Source organism: Protopterus annectens, chromosome 14.part0 (genome assembly GCF_019279795.1).
Source record: "Protopterus annectens isolate FY-2018-M chromosome 14.part0, PAN1.0, whole genome shotgun sequence".
NCBI lineage: Eukaryota > Metazoa > Chordata > Ceratodontiformes > Protopteridae > Protopterus > Protopterus annectens.
In genome coordinates this window covers 444,499,135-444,513,079 of record NC_056748.1, presented here as the reverse complement: position 1 = coordinate 444,513,079, position 13,945 = coordinate 444,499,135, and the positions used below count along the sequence as shown (strand labels likewise).

Genomic DNA, 13,945 nt, shown 5'->3' with positions numbered 1-13,945 from the left:
TACTAGGCCTTCTGGCTTCCAAAATGACATCCATCACAGATTTACTGAGAGGTGTTGTTTGAATAATTACATGATCAGCCATGCTGCCAGGATCAGAGTTTGGAGCTGATTGTGTAGAACTTGATTGCTCTGCTGGGACAGTAGATGAGGTATTAGAGGCAAGTACCAAGGAGGGAGGTGAGACATATTCCTTAGAATTGGGTACCAGTGCTGGCAAGGCCATTCCAGGGCAATTAGGATAATTTTTGTTTTTTCCTGTCTGACCTTTAGTAATACCTTGGGAAGAAGAGGCAGATGAGGATAGGCATAGACTGATAGGTTTTTCCAAGGATAGGGCATCCACTTTCCATGCTTGTCTGTGATAAGTCCTTGTGCAGAATTTATCCAGTTGATAATTCTGGGGAGAGGCAAATAGATCTATGTCCGGACTCCCCCATTTCTCTGTTATCATGCTGAATACTTGTGGATCCAGTTTCCACTCGTGAGGGTCCATAAGATTTCTGCTTAAGCCGTCTGCCAGAGTATTTTGTTTTCCTGGCAGGAACTGAGCTTGAAGATGTACTTAGTAAGTCAAGGCTGTGTCCCACAATTCCATGGCTAGTCTGCAAAGTGGGTAGGAACGTGTACCCCCTTGGTTGTTTATGTACCACATAACTGTGGTGTTGTCCATCTTTATCAGTAGTTGTCCTGGATGACGTAAGTCCTTGAAGGCTGTCAGGGCATTCTGAACAGCTAACATCTCTTTCTGGTTAATATGCAGATGCATTTGTTTTGGGGTCCATATGCCCTGAATGCATCTCCCCGCCAGGTGGGCCCCCCAAGCATAGTCTGATGTATCTGTAGTTAGGGTTAGGGTGGCAGGGGGTAGAGTGAAAGACCGTCCCACGTTCTGGTGACATGTCTCTGCCCACCAAAAAAACTCCATTTGTAGGCAGGGAATGAGGGGAATGATTGTTTCCAGACTGTGACAATGTTGACTCCATAAACTTTTTAGATACCACTGTAGTTTCCTCATATGCAGTCTTGCATATGGAATTAGTAGAATGCAGGATGCCATGAACCCCAAAGCCTGCAGAATTTGTTTTGCAGATAAGTTGGTTTTTGTTGCCATCTGTTTGAAATAAATAGTCAGTTGTCTGTTTGCTTGGCATAAGGTAAGCCATCTGGGCAGTTGTATTCAAGCTTGCACCCAGGAATGTAATCTTTTGAGAGGGTACCAGTTGTGATTTCTTTTTGATTGTGTACCCTAGGCATGTTAAAAGCCTTTTTACAACGCCAGATGTTGGAAAAGAATGTCCATGTTTTCTGCTTGAATGAGACAGTCGTCCAAGTAAGGATAGATTTGTACGCTTCTTTGTCTGCAAAATGCAATTACTGGTGCCAGGCAATTTGTAAAGACCCTGGGCACAGTAGATAAGCCAAAGGGCAGTGCAGAGAATTGGTAATGCATAAAACCAGCCTTGAAATGGAGGTATCTTCTGCACAATTCCCTTATTGGGATATGCAGGTATGCCTCTTTTAAATCTAGAGCCACAAGCCAAGCGTTCTTGCCCAGCATGGGCAGAAGCTGTTGCAAAGTCAGCATTTTGAATTTTGGGATGTCCAAGAATGTGTTCAAAGTCGATAAATCCAGTATTGGGCACCAGGCATTGTCTTTTCTGGGTACCAAGAACAGTCTTGAGTAAAATCCTTGCCCTTTTTCCTGTTCTGGTACTGGCTGAATAGCCCCCATATCCATGAGGGACGTAACTTGTTTCTGTGCCTCTGCCCATTGATTTTGTGGCAGGTCTGGCCAACCATTTGGAATTGGCAAAGTATGGAAATGAAATGTGTATCCCTGGGATACTACTTTTAATACCCACTTGTTCTGGGTTATTAACTGCCAATTCTGAGCATGAAGTGCTAATTTTCCCTCTAAGAGGGCTGCCAAAAGATAAGTGCTTGGTGATGGCAGAGGGAAGTCATTGAGACTGTTTACTGTAGGGTTGTGCTTTGCTACCTCCTGATTTGGAGGTAGTGGCATCCCATTGCTTTGACCTGTAAGAACCCTGTGATTGGTATCTAGAGCCTTTTGAGAACCTGGATTTGCCCAGTCAGGCTCTGTCGAATACAGGAGAGGACCATTTTTTTGTAGGCCAGTGTCTACTGAATCTTGGTGGCTGCACTTGTAAGAAGTATTTTACAGTTTGCATAGAATTAGCTTTGTCTTCCATTTTCTTTAAAACCTCTTCTGCCTTATTACCAAACAGAGTATCATGCTGTAAGGGTGCATCTAACAATTTAGCTTTAACATAATCAGGCAGATTTTACTCCTTGAGCCAGGCATGCCCCTAATCACAGATCCAGTAACTGCAGCCCTGCAGGAAGCCTCCAAGGAATCAAAACCACATTGCAACGTATGCTTTCCAACCTGTTCTGCTGCATGTAATAATTCATGTAATTCTTTATTTTCCACACATTCAGAAATCAACATAATTTTCTGCTTCAATAATCCCATGGCATGCTGTTGATATTTAAGCATATGAAACTGGCAGTTTAAGGCCCTAATTGCCAAGGTTGCAGACGTATAAACCTTCTTTCCCCATCTATCCAGTGCCCTGGAATCTCTATCAGAGGGGGTAGGATTCTTAGCTGTTGAGGCCTTTACACCCTTGGGACCCTGTGAAATAGTTTCAGGGTCAGCAGCAGGATTTTTGAATAAAAATTTGTGGGAGTCAGGAACCCTCTAATATCTGTCTGGCTTACTAGGAACTGGAGGTAGGGAATCTGGAGTCATGCTTGATACCGAAAACATATCATCAACAATGTCTAATACAGGAGGAATGGCCAAAGGCCTGTGCTGAGGAAGAAGAAGGAAATCCCTAAGCCTCTTCTTTGATTCTGAGAAATCCTGACTCTCCCAATGAAAATGTTCCCTCAAAGTATGCAAGGTTTCTCCAAAAGAATAATCTTCAGGAGGAGATGCAGATGGGATGGATTCCTCTGCATCTAAATCCTCATAGAGTGGTATAGAAAATTCCTGATCAGAAGAGGAATCAGAAGAAATAGAAACCTGATCTGAAGATTCATAATCAGTGTCTTGCCTAGGCCTCTTATGGGGGGGGGAGGTTTGGGTACCCCTGATCAAGGTAATTAAGTCTTCAGCCATTTTGATCATCTGTTTTTTGGGCATGGAGGGCTAGCATGTGGCTCATGCGTTGTTTTTTTAGTCTTAGAAGTTGCCTTTGTCTTTGTTTTTGTAACTGGCATTGGTTTTATATAGAAATGCTGAGGCCTGAAAACACCCTCAGAAGCTGGTGCCTGCTCAGCAGCTCCGGACCCATCCGAGGGAGAGACATCCACAGGTACAATACTTTGAGAATCTCGCAGCATGCCGGACTCCACATGGGTCTTGGTAGAGGTAATAGTTAATTGCACTGTATTACTTTGTTAGTTGTAAGGCTGTTGTAACCTCTAAAGTAGTGGGTATCAGGGGCTGCGAAAGCGCCTCAATGAGTACCGGCGGACCTGCGACTGGCTTAGGAAAAGCTTTGTCATCGGCTTTGGACATCGACGGTCTGTCTCTGTCCATTTCTTTGCATTTTTTGTGAACTCCGGTAGTCAGATTGCTATCCGATGACATTTCAGGATAGTTAAATCTGTTTCCAAAATATTTTGAAGCAAAGATATACCAATGCTTAACAGTGTGTTGGTTAAATCTAGCCCAAAACCGACAGCAAGGCACATTATGATCTGGGCCTACGCAAGGAATACAGTACAAATGGAAATCCTTATGAGGTATTTGCTTCCCACAAGTAATGCAATTATTAACTTTTACTGACATCGGTAAGGAGCAAGAAAAAGTTTCCCCAATGGGGTACTTAGCTTTAATTGAAGACTTCGGTTCTGAAACTCGAATGCGAAAATTTCAGGAGTCGGCTGACCGACACTTGCGAAGTGCTTCTGCTTCGGGCACCGTGCGGCAAGAAAGACTTAAGAAAATGGCGTAGGCTGCATGTTTTATACCCCTGATGACCTGACATAATGGAAGAGGAGACAGCAACCGACGCAGGACCCAAGACTTTAAGATTCAGGTCGATTGAGGGCAACCTGCCAGCAGATTACCCAAATGTAATGACTGCAACAGTGAAACACGAAGACCATCAAGAAATACACCATACAGCAATTATACATCTTGGAAGGGCCCATTTACCTTTAAGGGAAATAACAGAGCAGTGGCCAGCCCTGCATACCTACAGTACATCTGAGGGGCCTCCCTCTCTAACCACTTCTTTTCCCTGACACAGAAGTTCAGGATGGCACCACCTCAAGTCTAGTGGCAGTAGGTGTTTACCTGGTCTGTCTGAACTGGGAAGCACACAAAAGGGATCCAAGTATTTTTTTTTTCACTTATCTCATATACTGTGACTATACTTCAGCAATTTCAAAAAATGTACCGTCTGCTGCTGCTTTAAGTAGTTAATTACACTGTATTACTTTGTTAGTTGTAAGGCTGTTGTAAGTAGTTTGTGTGGTCATGTTATACTTGGGCTCCAAACCAGCTATTTTACATTAAGAAAGTGTTTTTCTGCAAACCTGTGGCAGAAGTGTGTTGTTCTAAGATGCTTACGGTGTGCTTTCCTGATTGGAAGTTAGCTTAAAACTTATTTCTCTTTGCTCGTATTTAAGCCTCGTGTTTGCGTGTGGTGCTGCTCTTCGTGCAGCAGTGGTTAGTAGCGCCCTGTATAGTCGCAAAAATCTAGAAGCTCAGTTTTATCCTACACACTTGTCAGTGAAACCCTTCCAAGCTTTTCTGCTGCTCTACAAGCAACTCAGTTGCGCACTGAGCAGCGTTACTTTATTGATCATCCTTAACCTACACAAAGTATAGGTCCCTCTTGCAGTCTCACTGCTACAAGCACAGGCTTGTCAAATTAACCCATTACCTTCCCTAGTAAAACATACAGTAAGAGCCTGCTAGCACAGATGGGCAGTTTCCTATCATCTCTCTGTCCAGTCTGATAGGCATGGGCATCCTGAGGCAATGTAGCAATTGTCTCATGTATACTGAAAACCACTTACTCTTGAAACAAGCAAAATACTTTACATGAAAGATGTAGTTACACTATGATATTAGAGGCAAGACTCTCACATAAGGACAAATCGAATGCCAAACAGGTTTGTCAGCAGACACACACACTTCCCACACTAAATATGGACATAACACATAAACCCACATATTCGGAGGTGCTCACTAGTAACTTACCAAAGATCAGATGACTCCCAAATGGAAACCACTTACACAGATAACAAAGCAAAAAAACAACCACAACACATAACAAACACACACACCCTAGAGTCTCAACCAATCAGCCTGTAAGGCATAACACCAAAAAACCTAATGTACTGATCACAGGTGACTCCATTGTGAGACACACGGATGTTCCCCTCACTAGGCTGGATAAGGATACAGTTGGCTGCCTGTCAGGGTCCAGCATCTGTCAAGTCATTCAACCACAATTACCAATATGACTTTGTCAAAGTCTATGTTGGGGTAAACGACTTGAAACATACCTCACTGGACTATATGAAGACAGACATGACTGATCACTCCGATTATGTGTCACAGGTAGGTACGACCCTAGCCTAATGTAGCATTCTACCTTCTACACGGATGATACCACAATACAAACAAAAAAATTAATGACTTTAATTGGCTTAGCTTCTAGTGTCAGTCCAAAAGGATCCAATATTATTCAGCCTGGGAAGACATGATCGACAGACCAATCTGCTTTGCTAGAGATGGTCTGCACCTGTCTCCTCTGGGCTTTCGAATACTGGCAAAGGCATTAGCCACCCCTATTGTGCCTTTTTTAGGTAGTTGAAAATAACCAACCACCCAAAATAACAAAATCCTATCTAGATAAACTCAAGGTAATACTTATTAATGCTAGGAGTCTAACCAAGAAACTGCACTCCCTGGAAACACTCCTTGCTTTGGAAGGTGCTGACATTTGTGCAGTCACTGAGAAAAGGTGCGGAAAGAGCCATGCAGCACTACAATGCCCTCCATACATTCAGACCACACACTAAGCATGAAAGAACCAAAGGAGATGTATCCATCTTCATTAAGGTTAACTACACCCCTAGACTGGTCAAACAGTATGACTATCTCAAGCTACTCCATGTCCAATTAACTATAAGCAAAGCCTTCTACCACATCATAGCTAGCTATAGGCCCACCAGCATGAAACAGGAAAAGCATGTCACTTACCTGGACTTACTGGAGTCACTTGCAATACAGCCCAAACCCCTTACTTATGGATGACTGGGTGATTTTAATTACCCTACTATCCACTGGGAAACATACGTGACCATAAACATGCTGGCTCAGTGGTTCTTGGACTTTGGCAATGCAAATGCTCTGGAACAACTAGTCAGCACACCCACAAGAGGCTCAAATGTCCTGGATATAGTACTTACTAACATGGAAGAGCATTGCATCCCCCCCATGTCCTGCCTGGTAAGATAGGACTATAAATCACTCTTTTTCAATGTAATTACAGGACCAGATACCTCATCAAGTTCAATAATGCTTAAGATTTTTTCAAAGACAAATTACCTCTTTAATCTCTCACTTATATATTTGCTACTACTACCACCAAGATCTGCATCTGCAGTGGCTCCAACTGGGCCCTTGTCCTGGGCTTCAGTATCACCACGGTGGCCCTCCTACTCATTGTGGTGTAGCCCCCTTGGCTCCCAGCACTGGCGATGGCCAGGTATGGGCCTGACTCTTCACAGCCATCCATTTTCAGGTCTAGTTGATTTGGCAGGTGAGTTGTTACACACTCCTTAGCAGATTCCAACTTCCATGGCCATCGTCCTGATGTCTATATCAGCCAACACCTTTTCTGGGGTCTGATGAGCATTGGCATCGGGAGCCTTAACCTGACATTCAGTTCATCCTGCAGTGCCAGTTCTGCTTACCACAAGTGGCCCACTGGGCAACTGCTTTCCACACCCAGCTCCAAGCCAGTGAGTTGGGTTTCTTACCCATTCAAAGTCTGAGAACAAGTTGAGATTGTTTTGGCCCCAAGACCTATAATCATTCACTTTACCAGATAAAACTGTGTCTATCCAGCGTCAGCTATCTTGAGGGAAACTTTGGAGGGAACCGGCTACAAGATGGTTTGATTAGTCTTTTGCTCCTATACCCAGGTTGGATGACCAATTTTCACATCAGGATTACTATGGACCTCCACCAGAGTTTCCTCTGGCTTAGCCCTGCCCAGGCATAGTTCACCATCTTTCGGATCCCACCAGGATGTAATTTGATACATGATGAAGTGATGGTATAATAAGTTTCAAAGCTCCCTCAAATGCAAATAACATGGACTCCTATGCAGAGATGTACACCAGTGCCCTGTATAACCACTTAAGCAGTTGTCAGCTGTACCTGACTGGATTAAAATCAGATATGCTGAAAAAACAAGCCACCTGGTGGAACCCTAGTATAAACAGGCTATACAACAAGAGAAAGAAATTAATGTCCAAATACAAGAGGGAAATGGCACAGCAGAGGAAGAAATTCCTCTCTAGCTTAAAGAAATTACAGATGTTGTCAAGTCCTCCAAAGCTAATTACAAAGTAAAAATAGCCTCCCTATCTAAGGTAAGGCAATCTTTAACTACATCCAAAACCTAAAAAGGAATACCCAGCTATGCGTTTGAATTGGTCGTGGATGACATCACCCATACTCAACCAGGTGTAATAGCCAACCTGCTACCTGACAGATTTGGAGCAAACTTCACTTCTTGTCCCCTCCAGTCATCCCCTAAAGTATACTTTCCACCATTCGTCAGCCTATTATCTCAAGAGAACAGGTCATCCTTCTGCTCTCCAAGGCCAGAAACACAGCATCAGTGGGACCAGACAACATCCCATGTTGCATTTTAAACAACTTAAAACATGACCTAGCAGATTCACTTGGATCCTTGTTTAACTACAAATCACTAAGTGGAAATGTTCCAGCAGAATGGAGGAAAGCAAGAGTAAGCTTCTGCACAAAGGGGGACCATCAACCCACCCTGGAAATTATAGGCCCATAAGCTTGACTAGCCTCATCTGCAAGGCCATGGAAATAATCATTATGGACCTTATTAATAAGGACATAGGTAACCTCCAAACTCTAGACCCAACCCAGTTCGGATTTGTTAAAGGTAGAGCATGCCTGTTAAACAAGGTTGACTTCTTTGAGAAAGTCACGAAGGTCCTGGATGAGGAAGGACAGTGCGTACCATCTATCTTGAGCTAGTCAAGGCATTTGACACAATCCCGTAACTCAGATATTATAGAGAAACTCTCCCAATTGGGAATTAACTCCTACATCACCAGATGGGTAACTAACTGGCTCACCAACACGACACATACTGTCAAAGTGGGTGACTTCACCTCTAGGAAACGACCTGTCACCAGTGATGTGCCACAGGGTTCTGTGCTGGGCCCCTTACTTTTCAGAATTTATTTCTCAGAAGTCTAGACAAATCTGGATGGTCTGTGGCTGACCAAGTTCGCTGACTAATGCTAATATACATATTGCAGACAGGGTTAATGCAGACAAATGATTGGTGCCAAAGCCACAGATCAAAGCTAAATGCAAAAAAAAAATGCATAATTATTCCCTTTGGGAAAGCTGACATTCCTGCTAATCAAAACTTAGATAGTACCCCCCTAAGTATAGACCCAGTGATGTGCTGTGATCTGGGTACTCAGGTTGAAAGCAATCTGAACATTGACCATCATGTGTGCACGGTAGTAAGGAAATCCTTCTATGTGGCACATCTTGTAAGTAAAGGTATCACATCAAGATCTAAGGATGTTATAATTCCATTATACTTGGCTCTCATCAGACCAGGAATTCGACACAATGCACACCTTTGCATGTACCTCGCCAAACACCTGCAACAATTGGAGAGACCTTACAGGGTACACAAAATAAGTCTTACTCGGAAAGACTGAAAGCCCTGTGACTGCATTCTGTCTCCTACAAGTTGCTAAGGGGTGACCTGTACCTGGTTTACAGGGCAGTGTCTGACAAGGCCCTGATTGAAATGCCACACCCTCATAAATCAAACTGTACAAGTATAATTCGCTGTACTGATCTTATCCTAGTCCCTTGCATGCTGGTCATGCTGGAGAGATAAATACATCTCCCAGAGACTACCACTTCTCTGGAACAAGCTTTTATTTCATGTAAAACAGAGTCCCTCCCTGACTCTCTTCAAACGCAACCTGGATAAATGGATGGGTGACTGCAATTTCACTCCTGGAGTGGCGCCCACATCCCTCCTAGACAGAGGAAGTTGGTATTAACTACCATAGACCCTTACCTCTGTGAACTTCACTCACCTAACCACCAACAATTGGGGCAACTCGGGATAAATATAGCTAGGCTTGTAAGGGCTCTAGGGCTGTTAGCTTAGTAACCGTTTATGAATTTATGAATCTAAAAAAGTCACTGATGTGGTCCCAGCTCTGCTCACCAGAGCAGGATATGCCACACCACCCCATTAAGACTGTGTCAAGCATCCAATTTACACTGGGGACTCTCATAACAGTCCCCAGTCAGGTGCTCCGGGTGGTCCCTACATAGCAAGTGAAGAAAGATGTTGCTTTCTTCACATCGCAACCAATGCACTTGGAAACCATAGTCATTCAACAGGTCATAATACAGAGAAATATGATAGCCCTCAAACAAGTTTATTTTTTCGTCATTAGGCAAACATCTTTAGGTAGCTAGTTAATGTGACCAATTGTGGTACCACCATTACACAGTGGGAAAATATGTTGTATGCCATCATGGTATTAGAATGCAATCTATGCCATGAAAACATTGTACAGGGATTACAGTATCTACATTTGTTAATACTTTTGCTCATTAGCACCTCTACAGGTTAACCATATGTTTCCCCACATCTCCACTGGGATCACTGATCCACCTATACACATTTACTGTGCTTTGAGGTGTGCATGTGAGTTCACCAAGCTGACTGAGCCTCTTAGCACAGTACTGGTTAACTGTACAATGAGTAAAACATGCAATTCAAGAGTATTCATTCTTATAAGGCTTATTAACATAAGTAACGTGCTTGAAGTTTCAAAACTGGGTGAAAAAACATCTGCACCTGCAATGGGCCTTATCACACTATGGAAGATTGCCACACAGCAAACTCTGGAGCACAGGTTTATCTATTTATTTATTGACATTTGATTACTGGGAGAGTCCTACTCGATAGGTGCCCATTTCCAGATGAGGCCCAGCCAGAAAAGCTCCACAGTAACAGAAAAACAGATTTTAAGAACAATTTTGTAATCTTCAAAAATAATACAAAACAGCTACAGTTTAAATCATCATTCCAAATTAGACATAATGTGAAAATATTGGTTAAGAATAGACACAAATTATATGACAATAATTTAATATCTGGAGAAATGTAGCCACTTTATAGAGAAATCAAAGTTAAGTTTGTATAATACAAACAGGGATTGCAATATGAAGTGAGAGGAAAAACAGTGTGTTGTTACATATTTTGAAAGAGAGTCAGGTGACAGAAATTGATTGAAATAAGTGAGTGAAGAAGGGAAAGTAAGGAGATGCAAGTATAAATAGGTCCATGTTGATATTTAGGGATATAGATTATCCTGTGGTTGATCAAGAACAGAGAATTTGGCTAAGAATTCTTAAACAACTGGAGGAAGGGTACTGACCTAATGGATACAGGCAAGGAGTTCTGGGCCTTAGCAACATTATACGAGTACAAACCATACCCCACACACTTGACAAGAGAAGAGTTTTTGGTCATTGGATGGTAATGATTGACATGTCGGCCGCAGTGGTGCAGTAGTTAGCATTGTCGCCTCACAACAAGAAGTTCTCCGGTTCAATACTCGACGGGAAAGCCTTCTGTGCAGAGCCTGCATACCCTCCCTGTGGCTAAATGAGTTTTAAAGAGATGCAGTAAGAGTGTGTGTGTGTGTGTGTGTGTGTGTGTGTGTGTGTGTGTGTGTGTGTGTGTGTGTGTGTGTGTGTGTGTGTGTGTGTGTGTGTGTGTGTGTGTGTGTGTGTGTGTGTGTGTGTGTGTGTGTGTGTGTGTCTTCTGTGAAGGTTGGGTGCCGGGCTGGCAACTTGACACTGTAAAAACTCCAGTGGCAATCAATCTGCGGACCAGTGATCCACTGTGGCAACCCCTAATGGGAGAAGCTGAAAGACATTGTTTGGATGGTAATGACTGACTGGGAACATAGCTGTTTAGAATGGTATTTAGTGTTGGGCAAGCAGACAGATGCTGGCTAATTTTATTGGTGGTAAGAAGATTTGTATAAGTTAGTTGATGGGGAAATTCTAATAAATTTATGCTTTTAATGCTATACAGTGGAGTGTTCTGAAAGTAAGCTGTGTAGTTTTGTTGCACTGGTGAGAATGTTTTGGCCCAGTAAATCATCTCTAGTTTTTGGTACAGTTTTGTATATGCAATTTTGTATATGCAAGTCATATTTAAGATTATCATACACTATCATCCCTAATAATTTGCTATGGAAGTAACTTCAATGGGTGAATAATTTCACTATTTTATTCTGACCACTACAAACAAAAAGTCTTACTGAAAGGTACATGAGCGGGGAATTGTATTTTACTCAATGTTGCTGAAGTACTACCACTTTTCTTTTGTAGTGCTTCATGACATCCATGACAGTGTGATACTGTAAATGGATAAGTTGTTGGGCATCAATGTCTTGGGTAGAGATGTAAAGAAAAAAAAGTGATATACTTACCATAACATTTCATCTGTGTTATACATTTTCATTCTTCCTCAACTAATGGGATCGGATCCTCCGATCTGACTCGGCCATTATACTAGCTTGTGGCCTCCAACAAACTCTTGAGCTCCTTCCCTACCCAAATGCACCATCCCTAGCAACTCTCAGATCTTGTTTGCAGCTTGATAGGAAGACTATAAAAGAAATGCCATAACTAGAATTCAACACAAGGGATATAGGTGTGCTTGATATGTCTTGTTCCTCCAAAAGTCAGTAATGAAAAACAGTGAGGGATGGTGGGTGGGGAGTTAAGGAAGAATAAAAATGGAAAACACAGACAGAATGTTATGGTAAGTACATAACTTTTTTATCTGATGCCCCCAGCTACTTAAATTCCTGGTGAGCTCTAAGGAAGGATATTCCTGAGTATGGTTGAGCCAAAGGCTGCTCTTCCACATGAGACCAGATCTAGGTTGTAATGAGTGAAAAAAAAGTATGAGGATTTGACCAAGTTGCAGCTGCACATGTATCGTCCATTAAAGCCCTAGACTGGAATACAGCAGACATTACCACATATCTAGTTGAATGAGCCTTAAATGGTTTTGGAATGAGGAGATTTATTTTGTTATAGATAAAGAGAGATATAGAGTTACCTTTGTAACTGATTCACCTAATTTATTATGAGCAAAGGAAACAAATAGCTGATCTGTCTTTCTAATCTATTTCGTTCTGTGTAGATAGAAACCTAATTGTCTATGAACATCCATTAAGTGCAGCATATATTCCACTTTATTTGTAAATTTTGGAAAGAATACTAGTAAATTAATAGCTTGGTTGATGCTGGATTCTGACACCACTTTAGGAAGGAAGGAAGCATTGGTACGTAACGTGACCCTACACTTATGAAAAATCAAATATAGAGGCTTAGAAGATAATGCTTGAATTCCTGAAATTCTTCCAGCAGATGTAATTGCAACTAAAAAGATAGTTTTCTGGATCACAAATTTAAGATAATATTTAGCTGTAGGTTCAAATGGAGAACGAATTAAGGCTTGCAGTACCAAATTTAAATTCCATGGTGGCATGGCGTCTTTATAAGGTGGTCTTAACAGAAGAGTACCTCTCAAAAAGGCTTTGCACAGTTTAGGTGAAGCCAGTGAAGAATATTGAAACCCACATGAAAGTTAGAGACTGCTGGGAACTGAACTTTATTAGTTGTTGAACTAGCACCCTCATTAAATAAATTCTAAAAGAGATTGAACTAGAGCTGGGAAGGGGTTTATCTGATTCTGCTTTTCCCAATAAACAACCCTTTTCCATTTACTCCAGGAGATTTTCCTAGTAGAAGGTTTATGGGAAGATAAAAGTATGAAATGGACTTATGTCCCACTGTAGACTCGAGAGCGGAAGGTGACCACAAAAGCAGCAAACAAGATCTGGGGAATGCTAGGGGTGGTGCTTTATGGGGTAGGGAAGGAGCTTGAGAGTTTGCTGGAGTCCACGAGCTAGTATAACGGCATAGTCGATCCCATTAGTTGAGGAATGAATGAAACTGACAACATCAGATCATATGGTTAAACAAGATGTAGAAGTGCCAAGGAGCAAAAGTGTTAACAAATGTAGGCATTGTAATCCTTGTACAGTGATTTCATGGCATAGACCATAGTCACAGTGCTGGGGACTATATGCAGGGTAGTGTCTACAACCATGTCAGGATAAGTGGAGGGTAAGTGAGGTTGCATGGTCAGCAATACAAGTTATGATGTTTCTATCCTGTTAGACTCTGAAGGTGCTATTGTCCTACCTGCAGGCCAAGGAATTAGTTTTCCACCCAAAACAAGAAACAATCTTGAAAAAAATATTTATTTTTTAATAAAACAGTCATATTTTAATATGTTAATTTCTAAAATAACAAAAACAAAAAAACAAAATACTACTAGAATGATAAGAAATTGTCACCTTGAAGATCATTTACAATGTAAGTCTGTAATCCAGGTTCTGTCCTGGTGCCACTGGTATTCTTTACAGTCAGACTGTCAGTGATGTCTTTAATTGTGAGCTGTGAAATTACAGGTGCAGACACCGTGGTGCTGTTAATGATTAATTGTATGATTATAGTTGATGCCCCATTCTGACTGTTTACCTG

General features: G+C 41.9%; 1 protein-coding gene across 1 annotated transcript in view; it reads right to left on the bottom strand.

Annotated features, from left to right (window-relative positions):
* EVC2 (EvC ciliary complex subunit 2) overlaps positions 1–13,945 on the bottom strand; it is a 1,983,677-nt gene that overhangs the window by 1,497,027 nt on the left and 472,705 nt on the right. The window contains exon 5 of the mRNA XM_044056208.1: positions 13,759–13,942. Coding sequence (XP_043912143.1) covers positions 13,759–13,942 — 184 coding nt within the window. The remainder of the gene's footprint in view (positions 1–13,758; positions 13,943–13,945) is intronic.